A 17,923-nucleotide genomic window follows, 5' to 3' on the forward strand; every position below is an offset into this window, starting at 1 on the left:
ATTAGTGTGCTTCTTTGATTTCATCCAAATATAATCTTACAGCTGATAAATCAGTACCATCTTGCATATATGGTTAAATTGGACTAAACACTGTCTTTTTTTACTGAATCTGATAGATTCTTTTTTAAACTCTGTGAAAGCTAGTTTAGGTAATATATAGGCTCACATTTAACATAGTCTTATATTTGTTTCCCTTCTGTATTTTACAAATATTAATTGTCATAATTGATTATAATTGAATCAGTAAAAAAAACGATTGAATTTAGTGTTGCAGTCCTGTCATTACTGCTATCTGTTTTGGTTAAATGTAGCATTTAAATGTTATGTTAAAGCCCACTCTTAAGATGTTTCTCTTTAGCTTGAGGAATATAAAATAAATTATAGAGTGTAATTGAATTTCCTGCCTGTCTGAGGTAATCTTGGTAAAAATTTTAAGATGAACAGTGTAATAATAAGCGGGACCTTTGGCAGGAACAGATCTTTGTCTTGGTGATTAAACCATTGTTATCCTGCCAAACAATAAAGCTGAAGGGTCACACAAATGAGTATACAGTACGTCTCAAGCTGTATTACGTCCATGTTAAATTGCGCAATGGATGAGCAGGTCAGAGCCACGTAATTTATTGAAAGAAATGTAGTTTCCTCCAATTCGCCTTGCCACCTAAGGTTGTCAAACTCTGACAGCTGGCACAGATCGAGGACAGTGTGTTGCATTATGACCATCCTCTGGTTACCATGGTGCTGCATTAGAAAAGACAAAAGGCATTTCTGGCTAATTTTATTACAATACAGGAATAGCCCACATAATGTGCAACAGTAATTACGTTTAGCACAGTGCTCTCCCTCAGTGATGAATGAGAAACATTGACCATGGTCTGCTAGTTTAAAAATCGCCATTAGCCTATGCTACTTAGGGCCAGAACATTTCACATTTTATGCTCTTGATCTGCTTCACCACTGAAATATTCATTTGTTTTAATTGTGCATGTTTTTTTTTTTTCACAACCACAAAGACAATAAACATGTTCCCTAAGTGTTGCAAATCAGAAATGTGTTTTTTCCCACCAAGTTAAATGTGTAAGCGGTTGTCCAAACAGTGGGGTGGAGCTCCTGTCCTTGTCCACAAAATAACAACTTCAAATGTTGTCCGCTATTTTCAACTAATGGGCTTATTTCTGCATCGTCAGTCATTCTCTCCTTGGGGAACATGTAGTCTCAGTATAAAAAGCTTTGCTACTGTGCCACATTACAACAAGCCCTCAATATGGAGGGATCTCAGAAATGAATGCTTCACTGTGCCCAGAAAAAAGCTCTTTAGAGGCAATATTCATTAAATTGTTGAATATAAAGGAAACAGTTTGTGAGTTCACTATAACACAGTGGAGTATAATAGTATTTTTTTGATGATTTCACATTGCATATGGAGATTATGGAGACATTTTTCTGAGGTTTCAAAACAGGAATAAAGTAATATTCAGACATATAAATCAGTAGCCAAAAGCCAATAATAGCTCTAAAAACAGTCAAGTAAAATGTAATTTCTTTCTGTAAAAGATAAACCTTCCCATTAATTTAATATATGCATTGTTTTTTGGGGCTTTATTCATGTCAATCCTGAGTTTTTATTAAAGTTTCCATCATTCTTCACAACTCTTCTTTCCTTCCTTAGTGTCCTCTATATCGCACAAACTTTTCCACAATATTTGCTGCCCAGCCTTGTCCAGAAAATTAGGAAACTTCCCTTGGGCACATAAAAATGTCTGCTGTGCATTCCTATACTGTGCCCAGTAATCTCTCTTTGGCTTTGTTGAGAAAATGATTTGTTCCTCCAGGAGACCTCGGCTCATAGCCCTGAGACGTTACTGTTTGATTTCCTGCGTAGGTTTTTAGAGCTTTTTGCTGGGGGACCGAGGCTCTGGCTTCGGTGCCATTTGGCAGAGACCCCCATGGGCTCCTTTTTTTTTACTTTCTTGTGCTCTCTGTTAATTTCATTACTTTCGCTGTGACCTCAATTAGCAAAGACTCGAGCTCAGGCGGTGACATTCTGCTCGACAGAAGAGGAAACCCGGTGCAAAGCTCAGTCTTAGTGAGAGGAAAGTGTCACAGGACAGTCTTCCTAACAAGGTCCACATTTTGTGTCCTCTGAAGTCTTTATGGGTCCATGTGGCTCCTTTCTAATCTGGCTTTGTTCTGCCACATTAGGAAATGATGTGATAATTGAGCAAGTAAATTCATACATGCTCATAAAATGTGGGATTTTAAATTGTGTGAATGATGAAAACTAACATATTTGCAATTGTTAAAAGTGCATTTTCCCTGTACATCAAAAGAAGCATTTTCAAAACAATAATTTATATATTAAATTCTGGAGAACAACAGTATTTGTCTCAAAGTTTATCTGAAGTGCATTTTCCCTAATATCTACATCAAAAGAAGTATTTCAAAACAATAATTTATATATCAAAATCCGGAGAACAACAGTATTTGTCTCAAAGTTTATCCTAAAAACAAACAATCTTATTGTTTAATATCCTAGTTTTTAGTCAGTAGCATATTAAAGAAAAAGAATCCCACCCTTCAAGCCCTTCACGCTTTCACACTCAGGCAGCGCAGAGGCATGGGGAGTCAATATGTCAGCGTTTATGGATGCCCTGCGGAGCTGCACAGGGCTGTCAGGCCCCTATTCATGCTCTAATGGCCCCCCGAGGAGCTCGTCTCTCTGGGCTGAAAAGGCCGGGAGGCCCAGTGGACGCCCTGTTGTTGAAGGTGAGCGTGCGCTCTCATGGACGCGCCGCGCCTTCATCCATATGACAAGAGCCATAAAAGAGCATCGCTCTCGCTGCTTCTCCCTCTCTGTCTCCTCTGCTTTCTCTTGTGTCTCCCCCACCCTCCCTCTCCCACTTTCTCCCCACCTCAAACACAGAAAAGGGGGCTAATTGTTTGTTGTGAGAGCCAAAGATTATAGAGCCTCCCATCTTTCTTCCTCCCTTGCCTTTTTCTCCTCTTTTGCAAGCCCTTTACTCCTTTTCTAAAGAATGCGATGCTGTCCGAGAGACAAGGGGAGAAAAGTATTGGTATTTTCTTGAGGAATGTCGACGTAAAAGAGCCTAAAACTCTTGACGCTGGCAGTGAGAGGTTGTGCGTTTGGCGGCAAAAGCAAAGCGGCCTTTTCTATTTCCATCAGGAAGTTGTTTCGTCTGTTTGAACTTTTTAACGTATGTTAAAAAGTAAATTAAAAACTTGTGGTGGTACACACATTTTAGAGCTCTTGTTCACATCTGATTTAGATTTAAATAGATTTTGGGACAAGTGCCCTTGGCTCTCGGCCACCAGCTATAAACTGGTAATTGACATGATAGGCATGAGACGAAGCTGAATCCAATGACATCTGTCCATAAAGGTGAACTGAGAATGATTTTATTTCCGATAAATGGTGGATTTTTTAATATCCTTATGTAAAGTTACACATCTCATCCAGATTCAATTTCAGCTAAATGTCAAATTACGGCCCAGAGAAGGTCACTGACAACCAGAGGAAATTGATGGTGCATTTTGGCACGTCACCAAACCCAAGTAAACAGTTAACTTGATTTTGCCTCGTATGCAGTCTTTTTTACAAATTGTTTAGTATGTTGATCTGAATATTTTAATCTAATATATATTCCAATTATGCCGCGGCTACGCTCACTTTTAGAGTTTTGTTTTTGTTTTCCACTTGCAAGGGAGATAACTACAGGAGGAGATTATTCATAGAGAATTTGTCTTTAAACCATTCCGGTTATCGCTGTCGTCTATCTTGTATTCACATAAGGTTCCTATCTCAGATACATCCTTCGGTAAATGCCTTGAATCACATGCCTCCTTTAACTTGGCAACCCCTTTGGGATGAACAGGCAAGTGCATTAAGCAGAGATGCCGCGCCATTCTCAGAAAAATGCAAATTGGGAAGTTGTTAGTTATTTGATGTTGCTGCGCCCCCGAAACATCCCTCCACTCCAGTGTTGGTGGTTGAATCGCATGCAGTCCTGGGGACAGGCAGGGCTGTTTATATGCAGGCCTGGAGCAGCGAAGACAGCACAGAGACAGATGCATGTCAGAGATAGCAGATCCCATCTCAGGCAGATGCCTCTTATCACAGGCCTGTTTGCATAATTAGGCCTTTTGATATTCACCCCCTCTGACTGACAAAAAGTATAATTGCAGTATCAACTACGACAAAAGGTAGGCACAAAATAAACAAGTCAACATAAATAGGGAGAAAAGACGCGGTGTTATTTTTGTCCTGTGGGAAAAAAAGAGGGAGGAAAAACAGCATTTTAAACTAAATCTGCTGTCAGTCACAGTCAACTGGTGTGACTCGGTGCTCAGAGGCTGGTCCTGTGAATGCCTGCAAAACACAGAGCGTGAGGCCTGATTGTAATTATGCTGGAACTAATATGCTTTTCAAAATGAGCCATTATGAGCTAATGCTGCACTGCCAAAGCCCTGTCTGTTTTTGTCCCTCTGTCTTGGATAGTTTGCAAAGGTATGGCTGATATTGAGGCCATGGGTTATGATATCACAGACAGTCTGACTAGGATGAGCACTACTTAACTTTAGGCTAATATGGCTCACAGGTGAGTCACAGATGAGGGATAAAACACCTGCACCGCCGCAAAGGGATGTTCTTTAAAATGTTTCTAATAGAGAAACCCACCATTTCTGTTTATTTTATTATATTTCTACATTTTATTTTGCACAAAGAGAGAGTAATTTCTTTCTATTTTATCGTCTACATTTGCGAAAAAGTGTTTGATTTCTGTTATTTTGTTTGTTTTCTTGGTGGATTTTACTGTTTTTTCCCCATTATTGATGTAACTCTTGGTGGAAGTGTAGATATTTACCCATTTTTAGTTTTAGTTTTTTAGTTTACCCATTTTCAGAATAAAGCTTATTCACATTTTTACCCTTTTTCTTGGTGTAATTCATACAAGGACCCAATTTTATGCATTTTTTGATAATTTCATAGATTTTTGCACCTACAATTGTAAAGCTTCATTTAAGGCCTTAGGTTTTTCACTCAAAGAAACAGAAGCACGTATTTAGCCAACATTTCTCAACAACCTGGTAGACATGCAGTTTATTGCTGTTGTTAGCCCATGTATCATAAATCTGTAACCTTACAGATCACTTGGCTAATTGCCGGCATTGAGTGGACAGCTGTCTGTTTAATCGGCATTACCTCAGCGTCTCGGGGGTAAAGGTGAAGGACTGGAGGAGTCCGAGGGGTTTTGGGGGGGGGGGAGAAGAAGAGAAGGAGATGGGGAGGGGGTCGATAAGAGGAGGGGACGGGTTTAGAGGAAACTGTGGTGATGATGAGGATCCCATCTGCCTGTAGTCTGAGGAGTCTGTCTGCGGGGTCAGCAGAGGAGCAGCAGGCTTTCAACCTCGTAGTAACCTTAAAACTATTAACTAGCAGCACAAGTCCTTCAAGAGCAAGAACTCTGCTAAAAGGTCTGGTCACAATTAAAGCATTATTAAAGCAAAGTCACACCAGGGCGGAAGAAATTTGTGGTTCTCTTTAGAGATCATTTCTAGTATAGAATCAACGACATCAATTTAAACATTGTTAACCTGTTGAAGGTTCTCAATTTGAAAGTTAAAGCATTAATATAGCAGCAATCAACTATTTGCTAGGTAAAGATGTAGCTAGGTAATGTCTACCTGAGCAGAGAATGAAATCACCCTCCCTCTGTGTGTGTTGTAATCCGAGTCTCTCTCTGCTTTGTTTATGTAGCCGGTTGCCTTTTAGAGCATGCTAGTCTCTCTGTTGTGCCCCACTAGCTAGCTAATCGCCGCCGCTCTGCACTGCGCTCATACGGTACGTGTCCACAGCCTTCGTCCTTTCCACGCTTCCCATTCATTGTCAATGTCAAAGGAGCCTTGCAATGCATTCTGGTAGCGTGGTGGCGCGATTCGAGACACTGGGCATCACGTTGTTCGCTCCTCATTTGCATAAAGTTGAGGTCTAGGCTACTTCATGTAAATCACGGGCGTTCGACGCACCTCGCTGCCTCTGGAAACTTCCGAGAAACTTTTTTAACTAAGCTTTGTTGATCCAAAATAAAGACAGATTCAGCAACTGCTTGGCTTATTTCTCGCATAAAATGTTTTCAGAAACACATTTCGGTGAACTATTTTCATGATATAAGAGGAGAAAGTTTCCAAACGGTCCGCCATGTTGGTTCCGGTTTGAAAACTGGGAGCAGCAGCCCACGGAGGGAGAGCATTCGTCCAATCAGGTGCATAGTGCCTTGTGTCTAGTGGCAGCCCATCAACCGTCCAATGCTGGGAAGCGAGGCGATCCCTCGCAATAAAAAACTGCGGGTGTCGTACCATAATGTCTAACGTTACCTGAGCAGAGGATGAAATCCCCCTCCCTCTGTGTGTGCTGTAATCCGAGTTTCTCTGCTTTGTTTACGTAGCCGGGTGCTTCTTAATGCATGCTAGTCTCTCTGTTGTGCCTCACTAGCTGGCAAGCTAATCACCGCCACTCTGAACTGCGCTCATACGGCGGTTACAACTGATCACAACGTCGGTTGACGTGGAATTGTAGAGCCCAATGTTATAATAAGACTGTTAGCCACCCATCGTTGAGCGTTTTTTTTGCACTGTTTGTGCTTTGTGCCATGTTGAGAGCCGTGTGGAGGCAAGTGTTCATCCACTGTGCAACCATAGTTTGTTTAGTAAGCTGAGTTTTCCAGCACAATGCCCCGATCAAAACACTTTAATGCTACAAGTCGTTAACAACACCTTTATATTGTTTTGTCAATTATATGCAGAACAGTCTTATTTTAGTCCAGGGATTGATCCTCTTCAATTAAACCTTTAAACTAGTTCCTGTATTGAAAACATCTCTTTCACAAGTCATTACAATTTAGGTTAAGGTAGCTTTTTCGCCAACCATACCCAGTGTTATCTCTAATCTTAATCAAGCACTTACCTGGAAATAGCAATGTGTGAACCTGATTAATTCCTATTTATAATAGGCGCAATTTTAAATCAATATCTGGGAAAAAGCTCAGAGGGCCCCTGGAGGAGAGTACACGGCGGTAATCGTGCCCACTGGATGGCACATAATTAGATTCTAATTGGATGATAAGTAATGAGACAAGGCATGAGTGGTTTATCAATATCCCATGAACCTGTGAATGGAATTACCACCGTCGTATTATAGGAAGGTCTAATCAGAATGTACCTTTTTGTGCCGAGCGGACCATTAAGGAATTGACTTCGACAGCCCTGCAGGGATTTTGCTCGCTGAGTCCTATTTTGCCTGTGATTGTTAACATTGGCACATGTGTGAGGGGGAAAAAGAGACATGAAATTAAGATTTTAAAGTGCTTTTGTTGGGAAAAGAGACTGAAAAATGGTTGTTTTCTGTCTTTAAACCTACTTGTACCTACAAACAAGCCGTCTTCTCTTTGGACGGACTATTGTAACAACCAGAAATCAGTGTCAGGCTCGTGTCTTACATCAACATGGAAAGCAGCCATGTGTTTTAATGTATTTTCTGTCTTTGATTCGCCAAATGTAGTCACCAGCATATAGATGAGTTTTATGTCCAACCCCAATCCCAGTTGGCCCCATGCAGCGTGTGCCATTTTCCATTTTCCCTTGCTCATTACAGGCAGGGCTGTTGACCTTGTGCTTCTCGTTCATGTACAAGAGCAGATGTGTTGGCTCTGTAGGGCTTAATGGAGAGCAGACGTACAAGCTATTGTCTGTTGAGGTTTATCAGTCATTAGCCTGATAGCATGCTAAATGTGACACAGATTGCCACAGCGGTTTACTCGCAAAATAAAGTCTGTGAAAGCGCCTCAAACAAAGGGGAGGAAAAGAAAATAATTTAAGGAGGAGAGGACTTTAGTTGTCTTCCTCGGAGCCCCTCGAGTATGTGTCTACTCTGGCCCCCACGTCTCCCTGTAGGACACAGAGGTGACTTTGGAAAGTGATCTGCAGACTGCCGGGCTGGTCTCGAGTGTCGTCATGGCAAGTTAACGGGCAAATGGATATACGCATCCTCATGAAAACCAACAAAGGGATATGTGGTGTATGTACATATTCAACTTTGTATGTTCAAGGGTGTTCTGCCGCGGAGTGAGCCTGTGCTTCAAGAATCAATCTTTATTAAAAAGGATAAGACTGAAGAATTGATTTAATGAATGCGGCCTCATGTCCTGCAGCCACATGTAATCCGCAGAGAATCATTGAGCATGAGCTCAGGGGGACAAAAATGTTCGTAGAAGACTCATAGAGTGGCCTGTAATGATAGTCTCCATATAATCCCATAATTCCTTGTTTAATTAAACTCTGGAGCTGGCCTTGAGACTCCGCCAGCTCTGTTGCTCTTTTGTTCTCACAGTTGTTATTTGGAGGCTAGGTTTGAGTATTCTTTTGTCCACTTGTGTTGAAAGATTTGACTGGAGTGAGCTTTAAACAGAGATCGAACCTGTAAAACAATGAATTAGACGGTAGGAAGTCGAGACATTCAGGTGAGCATTATAGTTTTCATTTGAGCTGAATAGCGAAAGGGGCCTCTGTCAGAAGCAGAAATCTCTTCATACACCCTCTCCTTCAATATCTCCCTTTATTTTCCCTCTCCCACACTTTCTGGACTGTGCATGATGCAATCCAACTAGGCCTGGAGCAACACTGGCACATCACGCCGCCTTGTCAATGTCTCAATGAGGAAATTATGAAAATATGAATTTTATGACATGAAATGAAAAGGGCCATGTAGTTTGAATAGACATGCAGAGGAGGTGAAAATGATGCAATTTTCTAAATTCAGTTATAATGGTAATGTGCAATGGTAATGCGTATTTGCTGTCAAAAATTTCCCTGTCGGCCCGGATTGTACAGCTTTGTGCTGTATCTATATTCCTCGAGCAAAAATTCAGCTTAGTTGAATGCCTAAAAAGTAATGTAAAATATGTTCTAATTCATTTAATGACAGCAGATGGAAACACACGGGACTGAATGGTTTTGGTGTGATATTGTGCTCTATTTTATACACTCTGGCTGAGCTGTGTATGAGCAGTGTGCCCTGGGCCAATGAGAGAGAAAAGCAGGGTGAGGAGCAGCAAGGTGGCCTGTGCAGATTAACCCCTCTACCCACCGACACCCCCGCTCCCTCTCAGCCCTCTGCCTTCACAGCCTCTGGGGCCCCTCGCTGAGGCAGGATTGTGTATCAGGGCCTCCTCTATATTAAATAAATATCCACAGATTAAGATAATATTCTCCCAGTTGTACATTCAGAGAGGAGTAGCTGTCACTTGAATCCTCTGTGTTGCCGGTCCCGCTCTCCGGAGCAACAAAAGAGGCTCCAAAAATGCAGATAATGCTGTTAGAGCTCCTGCTTGATCAGTTGCAGCTCAGATTTGATGCTATTTTCCACAAAACAGCCTTCAGTTAATTCACATAAAACACTATTTACTTGATTTCATTCCATGATCACACAGATGGCCCTGTGTCTTTTTCGTTTCACCTCAGGTAACCGCACAGACGAAGGTTCAGATGTAGATTCGGAGCCCGACTTGCCCCTGAAGAGGAAGCAGAGACGCAGTCGCACCACCTTCACCGCCGAGCAGCTGGAGGAGCTGGAGAAGGCTTTTGAAAGGACACATTACCCCGACATCTACACCAGAGAGGAGCTGGCTCAGAGGACGAAGCTCACAGAGGCCAGAGTACAGGTACAAGTGAGACCAAACGCTGTGCTGTCAACCTAATTATTTAAACATATACAATAGGGTCAATTGATTAAAATATTTAATCACGATTAATGGCATGGTTGTCCATAGTTAATCTGAATTAATTGAAAATTAATCACACATTTTTGATCTGTTCAAAATGTACCTTAGAGGGAGATTTGTCAAGTATTTATTACTCTTATCAATGCGGGAGTGTGCAAATATGCTTGCTTTATGCAAATGTATGTATATGTTTATTATTGGAAATCAATTAACAACACAAAACAATGACAAATATTGTCCAGAAACCCTCACAGGTACTGCATTTAGCATAAAAAATATGTTCAAATCATCAAATCAGTGTTCTGACTTGACTATGACTTAACCAAAACTCCATGTGATTATCATAAAGTGGGCATGTCTGTAAAGGGGAGACTCGTGGGCACCCATAGAACCCATTTTCTAATCTTCTAATATACTGTACATACATATGGCGATACCTAGCTATGCAGAAAGTTTGAGTTTAATTTGTCCAGGTTTTGAAATATCTGTCTCCGAGGTTTCTGCTTCCACCCCAATGCAAATCGAAGAATTTGCATGTTAAAAAATTGACAGCAACATCATCAATGTCTCTGTTTCTCTGGAACACTGTAAATCCTTTCATGGGGACTATCTCTTTGGTAGTAAAAAGTGTGTCATGTGTTGATCATCCTAAATAACCAAGCCGTTGAGTCTGGAAACATAGATTGCTAATGACCATTGCAAAACCTGGACAAATAAAAACTGAAGCTATCTGCAGTGGGTGAAGTACCTTAAAAGCCACACTTGAGTAAATGTACAGATATCGAACCAGAAAATGACTTTTGTAGAAGTTAAAGTCACCTATTAGAATATTACTTGAGTAAAAGTCTTAACATGTTTGATATTTACTGTACTTAAGTATCAAAAGTAAGTTTCTGATATTAAATGTACTTAAATATTGAAGGTAAAGGGTAAATGCAGTTAATAAAAAAGCAAGGATTTTAAGATTTGTGAAGTTTATTCCTCTGAACATGTACGCCACCTTAAAAATGTAGGCTACATTACACTTGAAGAAAAACAAGGTCTTCACAACTTAAAGTATTTAAAGAACAAAATCAGTTTTTTCTTTCCCTCGTAGCCGCAAGTAGCATGATCTGACATGCAGCCTGCCTGGACTTGAACAGAAATCGAAACTTAACTACGGCTTTGAGAGCACTTTGTTGGCACTAGTCCATCACGTGAATGATGCATCTTGCAAGCTAGGACCACTGATTCACCAAACCTGCTTGCTTGCAATAGTTACGAGTAACAAAGACGCTTAGGGGGAATGTATCGGAGCAAAAGTACACATTTTATTTAGGGAATGTAGTGGAGTAAAAGTAAAAGTTGACAGAAATACGAAAACTCAAGTAAAGTACAGATACTTATATATTTATATTATTTCGTTACATCACACCATTGGCTATCTGCGTGGCTAGGGGTAAATAAGGAAATGTGTTTTTCGTAGGCTGTTTTCAGGTGATCCAGTACTTTAAACATGTGTAATTGGACTTAAACTAACCCTAAAAACACCACCTGCCAACACCAATGTGCAGGAGTCACTCAGTGCTGAGACTCATGAAGAAAAAGAGGCTCACGCTATGTTTCACCTTGTTCAGGCCTTGCGGGGATCTGTGCTGCCTGAACAGCCTTTCCCCTAAACACACAGCAAAAAGCATCCCGTTTGATGCTCTGAAAAACGTAATTTTATTGCCCTTCTTTTACCCAAAGCAATAGTTTACTCATCAGTCAGGAGGTAAATGCACTTTTTTTTACCACATTGTGCTGTTGCATGTAAGGGAGTTTGCTGCTTATCATTAGCCTTCACGTGTGAGATAAATGCTCCCCATCTTCACACCTCGGACCCAGAGAGCTGTCAGACAGCCCCGGTGCCCTGCAGTTGCATGTAAGATTGAAGGAAGATATGTACAGTAGAGTTATAGCAGCAGCTGTTCTTCCACAGACGGAGAGAGGGAGAAAAAAAGAGGAGAGGAGAGAAAGGGAATGCATTCCTGATGGATTTCTCATTTCGGCCTTTGGCCAGGATCTCATCCCATCACTTTCAAGCTCGCCGCTGCTTGTAAAACCCTCCACATATCACACAGGGTTCCTCATCCTCTCCAGGGACCCAGTGCCCCGACAACAACATTAATCAATCAGCCGCTAGTAAAAAAAAATGGTCTGGGGCACCCCTCTCCTCTTACCACAGTCGTTCACACTCCCTCTGAACCCCCCAAACTCCTCACCGCATGCTAACTGTTCATCACACTACAAACATGCAGTTGGGGTAACTAATTCCACACATGTCTTTGTCCATCTTGAAACCCCCCAACACGCACGGATGTCCTATATGTCCGAGTGTTTAATGCCTCACTCAAGGGAGGAGAAATTTATCTCATGGCTGTTATAAGGCAATATATTAGTTTTTCTTATAGGAGGTAAGGAGGTGGAAGAAGTGAAAGCATCAATAATTTCCATTGGAAATCTACTCAAACATCAAAACATTTTGATTATAAATATCTAGAAAGTAAATTCAATTTGGCATTTTGTAAACCAACAATCCTAATATGGTTTAATACAGCCACATAATTGTACAAACCACATGTTTTACTCATTTTATTAAAGCTCATAGTTAAAGCCATGCATAGATCCAGTGCAACTTAAAGTCATCATGGAGGACAGTAACACTTCAGGTTTGACAAACAAAATCCATTCTTATATTAGCACCTGTGTATTTCTGGAGCCTGGCAAAAATATCTAAACATGAAAGCAAAAAAAAAAAAGCAAGAAAGAAGACGGAGTGACTGCTGTGTGTTTGCTGTTAGATAATAGACTTAAATGATGTCATGTGAAAACCTGAAGAATTTGAGTCATGGCTATAATTTGTTAATGCTGTTTTCCTCTTAATCTAATTCTGAAAGTCTTTGAAAGTTTCAAAAGGTCAACTCAAACTTAATTTTCAGAGAGGGTTACGAAGAAAGGGGCTCTGGTAGCCAAAATAAATAATGCCCAAAGTTGCACTGCAGTTTGGTGAAGTAAGATTTAACTGCAATACAAGTCTGATAGTTTTGATGTAGAATTTCCCAAATGCTTCTCAAAGGAATCGTTGTCCGAAATGCCGCACAAACATCAAGAGCCAACCCCTTTCATGAAGAATTAGATAATAAAGATAAACTAGATCTGGAAGTATTTTGTTTAAATGTGAATTTGATGGTGTGTGCATGTGTGTGTGCGTTCTGAAAATGTCCACCAGCTGGGCTTTCACATAGGTGCCCAAAAGGCCCATCACAGGGCAGCAGAGAGGAGACCCTTTGGCCTGAGAGCAAAACTTCTCCAGCACAGCTGCAATGACGCATCTTCCAGATGTTGTTCGCAGACAAAACTGGTGTTGGGGTCGAGAGAAAAAGTATAGGCAGGGGGTGTCGGTGCTCCCACAGACTCATATTTTAACTTGAATATGTGTCCGCGGTCATGCTTCACTGTTCCCCATTAGTTATTAAACACGGTGATAATGTGCAGAGCAGTTCTTTTTCAGGTAAACTTTACATGTGAGGTGCAAACATGGCCGCGCCGGCACTCCACCGCCAAGCTGTGTTGTAAATTAAACTGCTAGATTCTTGCGCTGAGTGTTTGGCTTAGCGCTGACTCGCAACCTAAACTCATAAACAGAGCGAACTCCCTTGTGTCTGCCCTCGCCTGCCATTTTAAGACCCTTTCACCATCCATCTTTATCAGCCCCGCTGCCCCTTTCAGCAGAGCTACTGGCGCTCCTTCACCACCACGAGCCCCGCAATGGTTTTATCACCCCAACTGACAAATTGTGGGATATGATCCGTATCTCTCGGCAATTAGTTCCAGGCTGTCTCAGTGTGAGAGGATAGTGCCAAGTCTACCTTCAGTATGCGCTCCGCTGGTGCAGTGTGCACTGCCACTTTCCATCTGATAACCGCTCAGTTTTAACAGGAGCAGCCTTTCCATGAGCTATTATAGAGAAGAGGGCGCCATTTGTGTCCGCTGCAGAGCGGACCAGGTGGGGGGTGGGTGTGCAGGCAATAGGCTGCGGGCTGCTGTAAATCAGCGCTCTCAGATGAAGCAAATTACATTCTCCTCCATTTAGACGGAAGTTTTTAAGAGAGTGACTCCTGAGTCTCGGCTGAGGCTCATCATCTCAGCACGCTGCCCCCGGCTCGCTTTCCCGAATCTGTCACATAGATCCTCTTTCATTACCAATAAACATTCTGCATGTAGCTATTATACTTAGTGGAATCTAATAAGGTATAAGCATTGCTTTTTTTACAAAGCGTGCAAATCAATTTGGTAAAAAGTTTCTCTCTTTATCTGTGGCTTGTGCTGGCCTGTTGATGCAACGGGATGAGCACAGGGAAAAGACCAATATGGAGACTGGTCTTCTATAGCTTTATGTGACAGACCAGCGCAGGCAAATTCACGCTGGCGCTTTTAAACAAGTTTTTCAGCACCGCTAGTGAGAATATAATCCCATAGGGAGGTATCAGGAGGTACTACACAGTTTCCCGATTGTTATAATATCAGTCGAGTACCAGCGGCAAGAGAGAGAATCACAATGGAGCTGAGTGGTGACAACCAAACCCAACAGGCAACTGTATTCCCGCCAGTATGGGTTTATGTTTCATAAAGGAATAAATAGGATTTGTGTAGATTGTAGGGGAGAAATTGTTGCAATGCATCAGTGTGAATGTTCTAACAGTTTCTTATTATTAGAATTTAAATGACTTTGGTACAGTGCTTCTGTACTCCTGATACTTATCAAGCTAATCCCACTCTCCTCTCAAATTCACACTCCTAGCTACTTTAATTAGCATAGTGCCAGTCTGGAAGGCAAGCAGGGAGGGAATCAGAGAGAGAGAGAGGGGAAAGAAGAGGGGAAGGAGAGAGGAGGAGGAAGAGGAGGAGGGGGGTATTGCGTGGTATGAGACAGAAGAGGATTTGTATGTTGAGGCTGGTTGCATCACCCCTCTGTGTTTTTGTGGATATGAAGTCAGCAGCACATTTTGTTTTGTCATTATCTCGGCTCTCGGTATTCATCTACCGAATGTTGCAAATTGGCTCCTGAAAGGCGTCACACATTCAGTGGCTCGTCTTTGACAAAATAATTCATGGAGGATTGTCTGAACGGGGAATTCTGAAATATGAGTGATCCTATTTAAGAGAAACAACAGAGAGAGATTTTACTGCAGTGCAGTGTCACACGTTTACAATGTTTGCGAGTGCGTATTATCGCCAATCAGCGATAAGGAAATGCCACTTGATCGCTAGGATGCGATTCTGTCGGCTGAGAGTGAATGGAAGATTAGAGGCAAGCCACCAAACTAGAGACTAAAACTGTGAATGTTTGTTATCCGATTGCAGGTTTCCTCTTCCAGTTGTGCTCTACAACAACCTTCACCCTCTTCCAGCTATGTCTTCCTCCAAGCCTTCCTCTTTTGTTTCACAAGCAGGGCTCAGCTTGACTTCTGTAAGATGGGTTACTGCTCTTCCATCCTCCCAAAAAAACCTTCCCCACAACCAACTCAGAGATGCAGTGCAGACGCATCCAAGTGCACTGGATGCAGGGAAACCTTTTAGTGCGTGAAAAGGAAACAGAAGTGAGCCACATGAATTCGGCGGCACACTTGTAAGGTAGATAGGGGAGACATGGAGGAGCGCTGCAGCTCTCTGTACTGCAGAGAATTAAACCGGATTGGGGAGAGCAGAGGAGAATCTGTGGTCCAAGGTGACTTTGTGATCAGGTTCCAGAGCGCAGCCTCAAATCCTCAGCTTCAGGCTGTGTGCTAGTCTATGCGAGAGCGAATGTGAGTGTACGTAATGTATGCATGTGTGTGATAGCATATGGGCACTCGTGCACATGTGCATCGCCACTTGTGTACATGTTTATCCCAGCCTGTGCTGAGAGTCTGACAACGGTCCACTCAGTCAGCGGCATATGCTCACGTATTAAAGTGGACACATTGCACCCGGGTTCTGCGCTCACTAACTCAATAGAGCTGCAGCCTGTTTGGTAGTTTACATAAGTTTAGTGTGTTGATGTTGAAGCAAACCTGTTCAAAGCTTGAGAATACGGTAAATTCCAATAAATTACGAGGATACCCGTCATTGACGTTCCTCTATGTGAGTTTTTCTGGCTACACGACACCGTGGTTCCTCTGTTACTGATGGATTTATTCATCTTAACTGCACCTCAGTCAACATCACTGTCATCAAATCCACCGTGTTCAAAATACATGACAATGTGCAGAATAATTACATTCACATCACACACACTGTAGAAATGTAACTGCAAATATACAAACACAGATAAACATACCGCGTTGGCTGCACGCAACCAATGAGTCCACTTGAATACCACTAAATCTTCAAAAACAGACAATGCAGTATCACCTTAAACTTAAATCTTTGAGCGCAGTATAAAGACGTGTTCTTGGAGGAAATTGCCACAACTAAATGTGTCCCCCTGCACAACATAGGACGTAAACATTGTTCCTAGGTAGTGTTATAACAAACAAATCAATAGTCAGGAAAATATATTGTATAAATAATAATATGTAAACAAACATATGAAATAATGACAAATAATAATCATGGTTAAGTTAAACTGGCAGCGAAGGGATTGTGATCACACATCCGTGTCCCCTTGAAATAATGTTTATAGTCTACTAATTTGCAACAGCAAATACATTTTTGAAAGAAACTTAATGCAGGCTGGATCACATTTTCTATAATAAGGAAACGCCGCAACATGTTTATTGACAACTTATTGCATTTGTCTTCCCCACAGTGTAGCAATTAAAGCATGATTCAACTTTTTATCGTTATGTTTAGCCACTCACAGCACCCAGTCAGGGTTAAGGTATGATCGGGGTCTTGGTTTAATATTGAAAAAATCAACAGTGACTTGAAGTAGGAGACACAAAGTGTAACTAAAACCACAATCTTTATGCAGTTGAGAAGCAATTGAAAAAACAATTTAGTAGTATATAAATGTACTTTCAAGGACACAGGGTCAGATCAGGAAGGAAACACCCTGACATAATGACACATTCCTGTGTAATGATTTTCAAAACAAATTTCAATTCCATGTCTTGTATTCTCGATGGATTTTATTAGCCATCTTGATACATTTATAAATTTACATTCAACCTACAGTGTTAAGAACCATCATATTTGTTAGAGAAATCATTTTTACAAATGAAATGTCTAACATCGCGGCGGAGCGGCTGCAAATCAATCTACGTACGCACTGGAAACATTAAGTTAGGAGTGGGAGAAAGAGCTGAAAATGCAACAGGGACAAAAGGAAAGTGGCAAAACGTTTAAGTGTTTTGTGTCTGCCATGATGGAACACCTCCTTCCTCAGCTTTTGGATGACAACGGGGGAAGGAAGTTAAAGTGAACATAAAAGAGGGGTGGGGTGAGTGGATGAGGTCGGAGGTGAAGTGGCACCGCGGGGTGGGGTGATGGGGAGTGTGTGGAAGAAAGGGGTGTGCCCCCCGTGCCCCCCTCCCCTGGGCCAGGCAGCTGTTTGTCTGGCCCAGTAGGAGCTTAGTTCAGACCTCGGACCACGCTCCACTACATCCCAATAGCAGAAATCTCACTGGAGCCACTCACCACATTTGTTTTGTAATAGCTGATTGATTCAAACGGGGTCTTCAGAGGCAATCGGGCTTGAGATAAAGATTTCCTGTTGGTTTTCCAGTTGTGTGTTTGAGGTTCGTCCGTCACAGTCATCGCCTGTTGCATCCCATTTACTTTCTACTGAGCCAAACCAAACTATAGGCAAAAAAAAATCACCTGGTTGACTCTTAGCAGAGGCAGCGACTGTGTGGGAAAAGAACCACATTCAAATTAAGATCTCCGTTGGGCTGAGATCCCTTGTAGGCCTATACGAGTTTATATGTATGTTTGTGTGTACAAAAAGAGGCAGCCCCCCGAAAAGCAGTGAGTATTTCGCTGTGTAAGTCCCCTTGAAAGTGTCCCTCTTTAAGACCTGTTTAAAAGGGACGCCCCCTCTTTGTGTCCACTGTTCTCCGTGGCGTATGGAGGGGCTTTTGTCCCCCTCTTTCATGTGCTCTCACAATGGCCCGGGCCGTTTGAAA

At 41.8% G+C, this 17,923-nt stretch overlaps 1 protein-coding gene across 4 annotated transcripts in view; it reads left to right on the forward strand.

Annotated features, from left to right (window-relative positions):
- pax7a (paired box 7a) overlaps positions 1 to 17,923 on the forward strand; it is a 51,350-nt gene that overhangs the window by 15,108 nt on the left and 18,319 nt on the right. For all 4 annotated transcript variants that reach the window (XM_037780741.1, XM_037780748.1, XM_037780734.1 and 1 more), the window contains one exon: positions 9,535 to 9,734. In XM_037780741.1, the coding sequence (XP_037636669.1) occupies positions 9,535 to 9,734 (200 nt within the window). The remainder of the gene's footprint in view (positions 1 to 9,534; positions 9,735 to 17,923) is intronic.

Source organism: Sebastes umbrosus, chromosome 1, assembly GCF_015220745.1.
Source record: "Sebastes umbrosus isolate fSebUmb1 chromosome 1, fSebUmb1.pri, whole genome shotgun sequence".
NCBI classification, from domain to species: domain Eukaryota; kingdom Metazoa; phylum Chordata; class Actinopteri; order Perciformes; family Sebastidae; genus Sebastes; species Sebastes umbrosus.